At 49.6% G+C, this 15368-nt stretch overlaps 1 protein-coding gene across 1 annotated transcript in view; it reads left to right on the forward strand.

The window, feature by feature from the left end:
* LOC135916812 (phospholipid-transporting ATPase ABCA3-like) overlaps positions 1–1404 on the forward strand; it is a 420918-nt gene extending 419514 nt beyond the window's left edge. The window contains exon 21 of the mRNA XM_065450250.2: positions 510–1404. Within this exon, the coding sequence (XP_065306322.1) occupies positions 510–719 (210 nt within the window). The 3' untranslated portion in view covers positions 720–1404. The remainder of the gene's footprint in view (positions 1–509) is intronic.
* Positions 1405–15368: the final 13964 nt, after the last annotated feature.

Genomic DNA, 15368 nt, shown 5'->3' on the forward strand with positions numbered 1-15368 from the left:
TTCAATGCAAAACCGCGCTGCACCACATTTCTGAGTGCTTTCTTCAACGCAGTTTAACAGGTCAGACTGAAATTAGAATAATAAAGATATTTTATGTTAGCGGAGAATGGGCGTTTAGCGTCTTGTAACATGCAATTTTATGAATTCTGAATCTTGATCTGAACTCTTCAAAAGGAAGGGGCCACTAACGTCGAGAAGACAGGGTCCACAGCCTGACGCTGTGCTCTCTCAACAAATCACAGGCCATGGTAGGTCTCTTCCTATGACAAAAAGCACTGCCCGAGAGTCTAATTTGAAAACAACCGTATCACGTCAGCGACCACCCCATGGGTCCCTAAGCATGTGATGAAAGTCGCACCTCGAGCACGAATGCGAGTGAAATAGAAAACAACCTATACATATAGGCGACAAACTGTGGAGCCATGTGCCTGTATTATTTAATGAACAGTTCAATTCCGCCTAAATTGTTTGTTTAATTACATGATTTAATCCAGTTGCAACATCTGCAGGGCGTGTTCAAGTTCCACCTGTTGCAGAAGCTACGCTGGAGCGAAGTATTCGCACGCGTAAACGAGCTGCAGAGGTGTTACTCCTTCGAGCACGCATTTGTTTCTGACTGCAGCCTGGAGGAGATCTTCGTGGACATTGCCAGAGGTCGTCACCAGTGCCTCACCCCGGCTCTCTCAACAGGAGGTGCCGGCAACACGCCGAAAAATTGATCGCCATGCGCACAATGTTCGCCTTTTTTTGATAACGAATGCTTTCTTTCAAACACATTCAGCAACAATACTCACTCAGTCAGTGAAAGCTTATTTACCATAAACGTAGAAAATAAATGGAGTACCTGTGCTCTGTGTATAGCTATATCGTTGGGACTAGGCTACCTGCTTTAGCTATGAGAAGTAGACACTTTATTTGCTTTTAAAATGGCTTTCTATGCACCGTGAGTGTTATCCAGATTCAACGTTATACATTCACACGTTACCGCCTTTAATTATCTTGCTTGTCCATATGTGCCACGCCAGTGAAAGTGATGTCACACTTTGCTACTTCTACGGCAGATCATTTTACTAAAGCTGAGGGGACATGTGTCTATTAAATAGTGTACCTTTTTCTTTAAAAAAATTCGACGACGATTACGATATTCCGTAATGCAATATTTGAGTGCAGTTGCACACGTGTTTTCATTTCGCGATTTATTGAGGCATCGCACCGATGACCGCACCGACTGGCGTAGAGGCGACGCGCGGTGCAATATATACGCCTCGTGCCCCGCCTATGGGGAACCAGCGCTGGATTGGCGGCGCGTCGAAAACAATCCGTTGCGCGCCGCCCTGGCGACGAAACGCGGCATATCCCAGCCGCTCGACCAGACGACACACACGTGCGCGGCCGTATTATAGACGACCGCACGCCAAGTTTCATCCTTGTGTTCCTGTATATGCTCCCGCAGGGAGCAGAGTTGCGCATAGGTCCGCCGTCGTGATCCAGCTCTGCAGCGAAGCCCCTCCTCGCGCGCGCAGGAGCAAAATGCCGCGCGGTGTTCCGCCTTTTTCTCTAGTGGTCACGAGCTACAAGCGCCAATTGTTCGCAGGCGCTTAGCAAAGGGCACTTCTTAATACAGGCTACGCTCGAATGAGTCATTCGTGCAGTCGGAGGAGGTGAGCTTCCAACCAACCGAAACTTTGTATGTACCTATGTAAACACGCATATACAAACACAAACACGAACGTACAAATAGGGGGTAGGACCGCCTTCGATTCCCCAAAATAATATACTCCCGTGGCACGAACAGCTCCAAAGTTCGCTCACAAACGCGCAGTACGTTGCCACAAAAGGCCGTGCAATGATTTTCAGCATGCATATGAAGTTGTCTTATCATTGTCAGAAAGCAAGAAATGTTTTAAAGAGTGCTTAGAACTTCACACACGTAAGCTGGACACTTAGCGCATTTTGGCTGCCGAAACCAGCCAATTAATGACCGTCGCCAAGAGAGCTATCGTGCCTGCAGTTATGTCAGTGAGCGTTAACAGAGAGTCATTTATCACACCCATCGTTCACAACAGCTGCACGTTTTCGATACATGGGGTGCAGACACAGATTTAAGCGCATTTCAAATGTTCACATGCGCACATTTTAAGCAAAGCTTACTTTTACGATTCATTCATACCGCAGACTAATCAGCTATATAGTAGCAGCAAATCTGCAAGTAGAAAAAGATTCAAGATGCAAGAGCTTCTAGATTCAATTTATTTCATACAAGGGAATGCATGAACGGCTGCTGGCAGCAGGCCAAGTGTGCTGGTTCTTGGAACCTTGGGGGCAGAATTAAAAGAAAATGGAAAGGCAACAAGCTATTAAGAGTAACAACAGGTTATTTTTATTACACTAATCACATCAAGATGGCAAACCTGCAGAGTAATTATTCACACAGTGCAGACTGTAATCTGACAACACATTTTTGGCATCGTACTGGCACAATGCAAGTGCCAGTACGATGTGTTTCCTATCACTTCACCAAGGTCCTTGACTTCACATCGTCGAATGACGTACCTGAAACCCGCAGCTGCTCCTCGCAACGCACGATCGACGGTCCGCTTATTGCAATGGCGATGGCACTGACGGAAACGACGAGTTCGCATCAGTCGGCGATGCGCCCGTAAAGTTCGTTTCGCTGCGGCGCGGATCATTTGACGTCATTTTTCGCGCTCGGCCAATAGCTGTGCGAGCGGCGCCGGAAAAGGTATGCGCAACTCTACTCCTTGCGGGAGCATATACAGGAACACTATTTCATCCTAGACGCCAGCGCTCGTTTCTCCCCTGGCGGAGCGATTTCATCTCCAACGGGTGTAGGTTTCCGTCGCCGCTTCCCTTCGCGGTCGCGCCCGCGCTCAGTTCGCGCTGCGCGCGAAACGTCTCCTGTTTGCGACGGCGCCTTTCGAATAACCGGAAATTATTATTGTGTTGTTAACTGTCACGACAGCAATGTAAACATGAAATGGTTGATGCCACCAGTGAAATTCTGCCGATTCACAAGAAAATGGTACGAAAGAAGCAGACGACAGACATGGATTACTGCGGTGCGCCGAGCGAAGCAAACAACTGGCAAACGAAGCGAGCTCGTTCATTGATAACTCCTGAGTGTATGACGATTTTGATATGTAACCCACATGAATTTAATGATTACTCGGTATATAATCACTTCAGTCATATAAAAACTTTAATTTCAACGAGCGCTTGTCCTGTCTTCTTTCTCGTGTTTCGTTTGTGTGTGCGCTGCCCAAGAATGGAAACCACGTCTGTTGTATGCGCTAGCAGTGGCCGAAGTTCACGCGTGCCGAGAAATTGAATATGTGCATGATGCATTGAACATGACCGGAGTTCATTCCAGCTTCACCACTGCACCGATCGATCGGGTTACTGGACGATACACACCCGCGTCTTGTTCGCGCCGGCATTGCTGAAGCAGGAATGATTAATAATACTTTCAACTTCCGTCTCTTGAGTATTAAAAAATGGTCAAGCTGTCTACATTGCTGCCTCTATTCCATATTGTAGGGGACGTACTAGTTAAAGTTGTTTGCGCATGTCGTACTTGTGCTATATATGCAGCGATATATCTTGTTTATTTCCGCACAGTGTCGATAGAAGTCCGTTGTCGCCATCAGAGACAACACGGATTTGTAGCAAACATAATGTGAGAAACTGCAAAAATGACTTTAGCTCGTAGGTGCCGTATATATGTGCCGCATCGTATGTGCTGACGATTTTTTCGGCGGCACATACGATGTCGTTTCCAATTACCTGCTCAGCGCTCCTTACATGGTTAAGCAGACGCTGCCGTTTCGCCGCATTGCAGCCATAAAAATAATCGTCAAGCGTACCGATCTTCTTAAAGGCAAATATAGCGTGTGCAGTTTGTTTCACACTAAGGGGAAAACTCGGAACGTATTGCGACGCGATGCGGCAAGCAATGGAGTCGTGCGGCGGCAGCAGCTCGAGCAGGCGCACACGCTTGAGGGGCAGTGTCGTGATCTGCGTCGTCTGCTACGGCGGCGCGCGCTGGCCGCATTTTCGGGAAGCGTGGTACTGTCAGGGGCAGTGCACCGATTTCATCGGTACTGCGGGAACTGAGCTGATATTCTTTACTAAACGTTGTGCGTCGCCACACTCTGATCCTTCATTGGCGATAATGGAGTTCCACAAACTTCTTTTGACAACATGGTTCATTTGTTCTTTCGAAAGGCCGGAGTACTGAGCGTGTGTACGTATATTTCTTCACTGTGTGTGCTACCGTAATGAGCAGCGACAAAACGCACCAAGAGGTGCGCGCAACGTGCTCAGTCTTTGTTTGACTCCAAAGGAAAACAAAGCACTCAACAATGGGACTCGAACACGGTGAAACGAACGGACACGATTAAATGAACGTTTTAGGTTCAGACAATGAGCTGGAAGTGATTTTTCTCTATAATCTTTCGCTACACCAGACAGACCCTGCCCGCCGGTGGGGAATTGGACACGTCACGCTTGGAGCTTCAGTTAGTATCTCGTCATGTCCCCAGTGGCAGCGATGACAGCGCTCATCCTGGAAGGCAGTGAAGTGTAGAATGACTTGATCAGGGATGTGTTCATTCGCTGCACGTCTTAGTCACTGACGATGGTGGATCGAAGCCTATCCTCGGGCGACTGATAGAGGGGATGTTGCGCCAGCGATACTTTCAACGAGCCCCAGACATTTTAAATGATGTTGGCGCCCAGGGATTGAGGCGGCCGCTCCAAGAGAGTGACTGCGCGCTCTTCTAGCAGTTCTTGCACAGCACGAGCAGTGTGGATCGGCTTCCTATCGCGTTAGAATATATAGTCGCCTTCCAGAAACGGGCCGTCAAGAATGTATGGAATCAGTACGTCGTCTATGACAGCCATGCAGCGATGAACTTACATTCGAGGCGTATCAGTGGGCGTCGCGCAACGCTTAGCAAAGAATACCGGCTCCTTTCACGCAGTAACGATGTGATCAGCGCCCTGCACCTGACAGTAGAACATTTCTCGACAATGCGGCCAGCGTGCGCCGCCGTAGCAGACGACGCCGTTCAAGATCCCGCCCCTCGAGCATCTGTGCGAGCTGCTGCGCTTCGAGTTTTCCCCTAAATGTGAGAGAGACTGTACACCGCCCTTCGAAGGAAATGTCCACGCGCACACACCACTCGCGGCGCGAAACGTGCCCAAACACGCGCAGTGCAGGAGGCAATCAAGGCGGCGCGAACGAGATGGGAGAGGGGTACCACCGCTAATAGAATTTTGCTCCGCATGCGGCGCTCTCAACGCCGGCGCAGCAGCGCCGCTCTCGGTGCCGTTCTTGTCTATACACCAGAACACCGTGAATTCAAAGGGCGCCGCCATATTGATGAGCGCCGGTCGCGCCATCTATCCCAAGCGCCGCGAAGTAGCAGGCCTGGGCTGCCACGCCGGGAGATGCGGCCCGGCGCGAAAGCGAAACTTGGGCTTTTTAGCTGGGCGGAAGGCGTGTTTCACGTTTTTTCTAACCTGTCATTTTCGCTGTCTGGATTCAATCAAACTTCAAGACCTCGTGCAAGTCCACAATGGACACACTGAGTGCTGTGCAGACTGCAGAAGCGAATACATCGGGTAGGTACGCTATTACGTTTGTACAAACCGCGCGCTATATGCTAGAACACCTGTGAGCTCTTTGGCACGTAACCTGTGAAGGAATTTACAGCACTGTGTTGGTGCCATATATTATTAACGCACGCAGAACACTGTCATCTGCACTTTCAGTTTGGTCTTGTTTGTAATGGTCTCCACTGGGTTGGCCGCGCTTGGCAACCAACTGGCGAGGTCGTTTGACTGCCTGGTTAGCAAACGCCTGCCCTTCACCACCTGCACACTGAAAACAAAATAGATGTTATAGTAAGAAGGGCTGTAGTTCTTTCCCATGCCATCACTTTTGCGAAGATATAAAGTCCTCTCAAAATGAAATAGAAAATACACCAGGCCAATTGTATCGTGCAACCACTTAAGAGTACAACATTCAGAACAAAAGCCTACAGCACTCGAACAAGCAGCACATGATGCTAAACCTGCACTCATTGGAAAATGAGGTACTACAGTAGTTATAATGTTCAACTACATGGGCAGTCAAAGCCCATATAACAGGGCGAGCATGACAGATGCAGGTGTTGTACAGTTGCACAAACCATGACAGGGCACGTAAAATTACCATCCCTACTTAAAGCTGCATCATCAGGACCCCTTTGGTACAAGACAACAACCGCACCTACATTCCAAGAAATTAGCCCCACCAACTGCAGCTACCTGGTACCAGACCTGTTTCGCTTGTGCGAGGCCATCGGATTGTTGGCGCTCCCTTAGAAAAGAAAACAGTAAAAAAAAACTAGTGAGAACGATCAAAATTTTGTTACAAAATACAAGAATAATTAAGCACCTTATTTTCCTCGCCATATGAACGGAAATATTTTGCGCTTTGCCCCGCATAACACCCCGCACGCAGTTTAGAGTTCAGGAGGCTCAAATGAATTCGTTACGAATGACACCTGCAACACCAGCTCGTAAAGGTAGGTGCGCTGCAAGAACACCTTCGGCGACGAGTAGTCGTCGTTTACGTTTCTGTGGACGCACGCTACGTGACGAGTAGACTTCGGTTTACTTTCATTAGCAATAACGCTCACCAGCAAGGCCTACAACTTGTCGTTCACGCTTAATGGTCATTCCGTGCACCAGCTGCAATTACCGCTAACCGCAAACTCAACTGTTCCGCTTAACCGTCGGGAGCTCTGTCTGAATGAAAACACGAAAAGGCTTGCCTTTTTGTTATAGCCAAGGCGAAGCACCGGCGCGGGATTCTGCTCTGTAGGCTTGTTGCCCAGAAAGTGCTCGGAGCAAACCTGCGTATTACGTTTGTAGGGCGCAAAGTTGAACGTGGCACCAAAATATACACAGATCGAATACTCACTCGTGCATTTTCACTGGGTTGGTAGTTCTTCCTATTCACTGCAGCTATCCACCGGTGGCGCAGCTTGGCATTCTTCGTTGCGGATGGAAATCGGCGCAGGCTGAAAACACCGCACCGGCACGATTCCCTACGTGTGCTGTGCTCTTCGCAAACAGCGCTAAGCAACCTGCTCCTTTTCCGCTGGTTGTTTTGGCATCCAAACACGACGCAATGATGCCCAGATGACTTCTTCTACTTTGGATCCGTGTGAACGGGCACATTTCCGCACTTTGGAGCTCTAGAGCTGGCGCTTGCCATGTCTACTGGTCGCCGGCGAACACACTTTGGCAGCCCAGTACAAAATAGCGCCGGTCGACCGGGCAACCCGGGTGCGAGAGTATGCGTTCGGTTAGTCTGGGTGCGAGACTAGCGTGTTCTGGTCTATAGCCCTAGCACTGGCCGCGGTGCCGAGCGTTGCGATCGTGATCAGCGACTCGCAGGCGGCAATCCGCGGCTTCGCGCGCGGTCGCGTCTGGCGGGAAGCGGTCCGCATACTCCGAATTTGTGACGACGGCTACTCGTCATCGCCCTCGCAACCCCAGAATTCTACGGTCTTCCTCCTCTGGACCCCGGCACACACCGATGTCCCGCTCGCGGGCGACGAGGCGGTCCACGCCAAGGCTCGAGGTCTCACACGCCGAGCCGCTGCAGATTACGTAGCCGCCGCCCCCGCCCCCGAGAGCGGGGCATCGGATCTGCCGGATGAAGTGCAGAAATGCAGCATCAAGAATAACAATGGGCGTGGGGCGATCGCCTGACCACGTTCAGAGACCTCACCCAACACTACAGACTCCAAAGTCCCACATTCCCGCCACCACACGCTAAATAAACAGGAATGAGGCCGACTCTTAACGCTTGCTCCAGACACACACCTACCCTAGCCCCGCCGTCACTGCTACCCGGGTTTATATACAACGGATGCTTGTAAAGCTTGTGGACAAAGAGCAGCGCTGCGACACATGCTCTGGGAATGTGCCGGCAACCATGGTAATGAGACCACCTCCGTTCGCGACGCGTCCACAGTCGCGGCCGTCGCCAGAATGCGAGAAGCCTCGAGCTCGCTTCTTCCCGACGCCGCCCCGGCTGCGGGGGCCACCGGGGACTTTCTCCATCGGCGTCGCCGCCGCTGGGAGGCGGCTCTTAAAAGTTAGAGTTGGCAGACCAGCTCTGGACCGTCCGGCAAGCCGAAGATGCCGTCCATGTCCAAGGACTTCGAGCCTCCACCTGAGGCCACCACAACAAAACTGCCGGACCATTCATTAATAAAGTTTTTTCTGTCTCTCTCTGCTATTAATTGAGCCGATTTGAAAAGTTGTTGCGGCAGAACATTCCCTATAGGAAACATAAGAACTTCCAGGGCATAACGAAAATTTGATATGGGTCCTGGTAAAGGCCCTGTAAAAAGAAACACTCTTATTCTGCTCGGGACTTCACACTTTGCTCAATCAGTGCCTCTAGAATATTTATTAATATTTCTCTTGAATATATGTCGTGGATATATATGTCTATGTGCCCTTACATTTACCTAGAAGTGCATTGGTCATCTGCATCTCTTCGCGCCATGCAGTAATTGAGCCTGCTTTATTTCATGGTAATATTGTTTTCTTTAATCATTGTCCCTGATCAATATTCCATCAACAAGAAGCGCACGTCAAACGACACGTTAGCAATAAAATTTTGATACGTACACTCTAAGAAAAAAGAGAGTAAAAAGTGAGTCACGGCAACTTGACTCTCTTTTTTCTTCCGAACACCCACTTTTACGCGAGTAGAGTCAGAAAACAAGAGTCAACATTTGCGCATGGGTCATTTGACTCTCAATAGCACGCGAAGAGTCCTCGTGGAAAATTGCCATTCCTCTGATATTTGAGATGAGTCTGGCGAGAGAAAGATTTTAATGCAGGAGAAGAAATACCAGATAAACTCTTCTGTTTTAGGCAGGCCCTCGGGTTCCTGTCCTAGTTGTAATGCGGTGTATCATTCTTTCATCCTTGTCATGTTCTGCAATTACTTCGAACTCTATATATTGATTTTCCTTGACCATGTTTGTTGATACCTCGCACGCTTAAGCGATAGCTGGTTTCCTATGCTAAGAAAGACCTGGATTTGCCACACTGGATTCTGACCATAAGTAAACCTAAAAAAAGTATTGGCTACTAAAGAGAGCACAGCAAAGAGATAACAAGTTCAGTTGGCGCCCTCAACAGTGTCGATTGTAAGTGTAATTCCGCGACTTAAAATTAAATTTTGAGGATTTAAGTTCAAAAATCAAGATCTTGTTATGAGGCGCACGGTAATGGAAAGCTGCAGATTTATTTTCAGCAGCTCGGGTTATTTAACGTGTACGGAATCCACGGTATACGCGCATTTTCGCATTCTGACCCCGTTGGAATGTGACTGCCGCGGTTGTGGTGGAACCGTCACCTCGAGCTCAGCAGCGCAACACCAAAGCCACTGGGCTACCGCAGTGCGTTGCGTTCCGCGTCCAGAAACAAATATTAGTGTACGCAACACTGCTTTGGAACCCCCTAGAAATCTAAAAACAATAACACAGCAGTTTCACCCCAATGCTGCATGAACCACTGCACGAACTATTGCACGAACCAAGGTTCGTAGTTTCATCGGCTGAATAAACTGCAGTAAACATTCGCTTACTCCTGAAATTAGCAAGCACTGGGTCACGCGCGCACGTGCACACATCAATAGACGACCGCACGCCAAGTTTCATCCTAGACGCCAGCGCTCGTTTCTCCCCTGGCGGTATGATTTCATATCCAACGGGTGTAGGTTTCCGCCGCCGCTTCCCTTCACGGTCGCGCTCGCGTTTAGTTCGCGCTGCGCGCGAAACGTCTCTTGTTTGCGACGGCGCCTTTTCGGATGACCAGAAATTATTATTGTGTTGTTAACTGTCACGACAGCAATGTAAACACGAAAGGGTTGATGCCGCCAGGGACCTTCTGCCGATTCACGAGAAAATGGTACGAAAAAAGCAGACGACAGACATGGATTACTGCGGTGCGCCGAGCGAAGCAAACAACTGGCAAACGAAGCGAGCTCGTTCATTGATAACTCCTGAGTGTATGACGATTTTGATATGTAACCCACATGAATTTAATGATTACTCGGTATATAATCACTTCAGTCATATAAAAACTTTAATTTCAACGAGCGCTTGTCCTGTCTTCTTTCTCGTGTTTCGTTTGTGTGTGCGCTGCCCAAGAATGGAAACCACGTCTGTTGTATGCGCTAGCAGTGGCCGAAGTTCACGCGTGCCGAGAAATTGAATATGTGCATGATGCATTGAACATGACCGGAGTTCATTCCAGCTTCACCACTGCACCGATCGATCGGGTTACTGGACGATACACACCCGCGTCTTGTTCGCGCCGGCATTGCTGAAGCAGGAATGATTAATAATACTTTCAACTTCCGTCTCTTGAGTACTGTTAAAAAATGGTCAAGCTGTCTACATTGCTGCCTCTATTCCATATTGTAGGGGACGTACTAGTTAAAGTTGTTTGCGCATGTCGTACTTGTGCTATATATGCAGCGATATATCTTGTTTATTTCCGCACAGTGTCGATAGAAGTCCGTTGTCGCCATCAGAGACAACACGGATTTGTAGCAAACATAATGTGAGAAACTGCAAAAATGACTTTAGCTCGTAGGTGCCGTATATATGTGCCGCATCGTATGTGCTGACGATTTTTTCGGCGGCACATACGATGTCGTTTCCAATTACCTGCTCAGCGCTCCTTACATGGTTAAGCAGACGCTGCCGTTTCGCCGCATTGCAGCCATAAAAATAATCGTCAAGCGTACCGATCTTCTTAAAGGCAAATATAGCGTGTGCAGTTTGTTTCACACTAAGGGGAAAACTCGGAACGTATTGCGACGCGATGCGGCAAGCAATGGAGTCGTGCGGCGGCAGCAGCTCGAGCAGGCGCACACGCTTGAGGGGCAGTGTCGTGATCTGCGTCGTCTGCTACGGCGGCGCGCGCTGGCCGCATTTTCGGGAAGCGTGGTACTATCAGGGGCAGTGCACCGATTTCATCGGTACTGCGGGAACTGAGCTGATATTCTTTACTAAACGTTGTGCGTCGCCACACTCTGATCCTTCATTGGCGATAATGGAGTTCCACAAACTTCTTTTGACAACATGGTTCATTTGTTCTTTCGAAAGGCCGGAGTACTGAGCGTGTGTACGTATATTTCTTCACTGTGTGTGCTACCGTAATGAGCAGCGACAAAACGCACCAAGAGGTGCGCGCAACGTGCTCAGTCTTTGTTTGACTCCAAAGGAAAACAAAGCACTCAACAATGGGACTCGAACACGGTGAAACGAACGGACACGATTAAATGAACGTTTTAGGTTCAGACAATGAGCTGGAAGTGATTTTTCTCTATAATCTTTCGCTACACCAGACAGACCCTGCCCGCCGGTGGGGAATTGGACACGTCACGCTTGGAGCTTCAGTTAGTATCTCGTCATGTCCCCAGTGGCAGCGATGGCAGCGCTCATCCTGGAAGGCAGTGAAGTGTAGAATGACTTGATCAGGGATGTGTTCATTCGCTGCACGTCTTAGTCACTGACGATGGTGGATCGAAGCCTATCCTCGGGCGACTGATAGAGGGGATGTTGCGCCAGCGATACTTTCAACGAGCCCCAGACATTTTAAATGATGTTGGCGCCCAGGGATTGAGGCGGCCGCTCCAAGAGAGTGACTGCGCGCTCTTCTAGCAGTTCTTGCACAGCACGAGCAGTGTGGATCGGCTTCCTATCGCGTTAGAATATATAGTCGCCTTCCAGAAACGGGCCGTCAAGAATGTATGGAATCAGTACGTCGTCTATGACAGCCATGCAGCGATGAACTTACATTCGAGGCGTATCAGTGGGCGTCGCGCAACGCTTAGCAAAGAATACCGGCTCCTTTCACGCAGTAACGATGTGATCAGCGCCCTGCACCTGACAGTAGAACATTTCTCGACAATGCGGCCAGCGTGCGCCGCCGTAGCAGACGACGCCGTTCAAGATCCCGCCCCTCGAGCATCTGTGCGAGCTGCTGCGCTTCGAGTTTTCCCCTAAATGTGAGAGAGACTGTACACCGCCCTTCGAAGGAAATGTCCACGCGCACACACCACTCGCGGCGCGAAACGTGCCCAAACACGCGCAGTGCAGGAGGCAATCAAGGCGGCGCGAACGAGATGGGAGAGGGGTACCACCGCTAATAGAATTTTGCTCCGCATGCGGCGCTCTCAACGCCGGCGCAGCAGCGCCGCTCTCGGTGCCGTTCTTGTCTATACACCAGAACACCGTGAATTCAAAGGGCGCCGCCATATTGATGAGCGCCGGTCGCGCCATCTATCCCAAGCGCCGCGAAGTAGCAGGCCTGGGCTGCCACGCCGGGAGATGCGGCCCGGCGCGAAAGCGAAACTTGGGCTTTTTAGCTGGGCGGAAGGCGTGTTTCACGTTTTTTCTAACCTGTCATTTTCGCTGTCTGGATTCAATCAAACTTCAAGACCTCGTGCAAGTCCACAATGGACACACTGAGTGCTGTGCAGACTGCAGAAGCGAATACATCGGGTAGGTACGCTATTACGTTTGTACAAACCGCGCGCTATATGCTAGAACACCTGTGAGCTCTTTGGCACGTAACCTGTGAAGGAATTTACAGCACTGTGTTGGTGCCATATATTATTAACGCACGCAGAACACTGTCATCTGCACTTTCAGTTTGGTCTTGTTTGTAATGGTCTCCACTGGGTTGGCCGCGCTTGGCAACCAACTGGCGAGGTCGTTTGACTGCCTGGTTAGCAAACGCCTGCCCTTCACCACCTGCACACTGAAAACAAAATAGATGTTATAGTAAGAAGGGCTGTAGTTCTTTCCCATGCCATCACTTTTGCGAAGATATAAAGTCCTCTCAAAATGAAATAGAAAATACACCAGGCCAATTGTATCGTGCAACCACTTAAGAGTACAACATTCAGAACAAAAGCCTACAGCACTCGAACAAGCAGCATATGATGCTAAACCTGCACTCATTGGAAAATGAGGTACTACAGTAGTTATAATGTTCAACTACATGGGCAGTCAAAGCCCATATAACAGGGCGAGCATGACAGATGCAGGTGTTGTACAGTTGCACAAACCATGACAGGGCACGTAAAATTACCATCCCTACTTAAAGCTGCATCATCAGGACCCCTTTGGTACAAGACAACAACCGCACCTACATTCCAAGAAATTAGCCCCACCAACTGCAGCTACCTGGTACCAGACCTGTTTCGCTTGTGCGAGGCCATCGGATTGTTGGCGCTCCCTTAGAAAAGAAAACAGTAAAAAAAAACTAGTGAGAACGATCAAAATTTTGTTACAAAATACAAGAATAATTAAGCACCTTATTTTCCTCGCCATATGAACGGAAATATTTTGCGCTTTGCCCCGCATAACACCCCGCACGCAGTTTAGAGTTCAGGAGGCTCAAATGAATTCGTTACGAATGACACCTGCAACACCAGCTCGTAAAGGTAGGTGCGCTGCAAGAACACCTTCGGCGACGAGTAGTCGTCGTTTACGTTTCTGTGGACGCACGCTACGTGACGAGTAGACTTCGGTTTACTTTCATTAGCAATAACGCTCACCAGCAAGGCCTACAACTTGTCGTTCACGCTTAATGGTCATTCCGTGCACCAGCTGCAATTACCGCTAACCGCAAACTCAACTGTTCCGCTTAACCGTCGGGAGCTCTGTCTGAATGAAAACACGAAAAGGCTTGCCTTTTTGTTATAGCCAAGGCGAAGCACCGGCGCGGGATTCTGCTCTGTAGGCTTGTTGCCCAGAAAGTGCTCGGAGCAAACCTGCGTATTACGTTTGTAGGGCGCAAAGTTGAACGTGGCACCAAAATATACACAGATCGAATACTCACTCGTGCATTTTCACTGGGTTGGTAGTTCTTCCTATTCACTGCAGCTATCCACCGGTGGCGCAGCTTGGCATTCTTCGTTGCGGATGGAAATCGGCGCAGGCTGAAAACACCGCACCGGCACGATTCCCTACGTGTGCTGTGCTCTTCGCAAACAGCGCTAAGCAACCTGCTCCTTTTCCGCTGGTTGTTTTGGCATCCAAACACGACGCAATGATGCCCAGATGACTTCTTCTACTTTGGATCCGTGTGAACGGGCACATTTCCGCACTTTGGAGCTCTAGAGCTGGCGCTTGCCATGTCTACTGGTCGCCGGCGAACACACTTTGGCAGCCCAGTACAAAATAGCGCCGGTCGACCGGGCAACCCGAGTGCGAGAGTATGCGTTCGGTTAGTCTGGGTGCGAGACTAGCGTGTTCTGGTCTATAGCCCTAGCACTGGCCGCGGTGCCGAGCGTTGCGATCGTGATCAGCGACTCGCAGGCGGCAATCCGCGGCTTCGCGCGCGGTCGCGTCTGGCGGGAAGCGGTCCGCATACTCCGAATTTGTGACGACGGCTACTCGTCATCGCCCTCGCAACCCCAGAATTCTACGGTCTTCCTCCTCTGGACCCCGGCACACACCGATGTCCCGCTCGCGGGCGACGAGGCGGTCCACGCCAAGGCTCGAGGTCTCACACGCCGAGCCGCTGCAGATTACGTAGCCGCCGCCCCCGCCCCCGAGAGCGGGGCATCGGATCTGCCGGATGAAGTGCAGAAATGCAGCATCAAGAATAACAATGGGCGTGGGGCGATCACCTGACCACGTTCAGAGACCTCACCCAACACTACACACTAAACAAAAATAACGCGAAACGGGAGTAAACCGCTCGTCCTGTATCGCATTCCCGTTTCTGGGTTTTTTTTACTACGTACCAGTCGAGGTAAAAATTTACTACCATGCTGACCAAGGTTTTTGTATGTAGAAACGAGAGTAATTTTTTAATCTGTGGGAAGGTTTTTAGGGACGATAGTGGGACTATATTTTTACTGCCATCACGAAGTTCTAGAGGCTATTCCTGAGAGTTATTTTTCAAGCCCATTCGCGAGTTTCTTGGTTCTGATGTGGGAGTATTTTTTTACCTCATTCATCCAGTTTTCTAGGCTATTCCTGGGAGTTATTTTAAGGCCTATTCTCGAGTTTGTTGGTACTGATGTCGGGGTATTTTCTTACCTCGTTATCAAGGTTTCGTAGCTCTACCTGAGAGTAATTTTTCAAGCCCATTCTGTGGTTTGTTGGAGCTGATCTCGGAGTATTTTTTTACCTCGTTCATCAGGTTTTCTCGGTTCTTTCCGAGAGTAATTTTTCAAGCCCGTTCTGGAGTTTCTTGGGCCTGATGTGGAAATATTTCGAAGACAATTGAAAGATTACAAA

This window comes from Dermacentor albipictus, chromosome 1, assembly GCF_038994185.2.
Source record: "Dermacentor albipictus isolate Rhodes 1998 colony chromosome 1, USDA_Dalb.pri_finalv2, whole genome shotgun sequence".
NCBI classification, from domain to species: Eukaryota; Metazoa; Arthropoda; class Arachnida; order Ixodida; family Ixodidae; genus Dermacentor; species Dermacentor albipictus.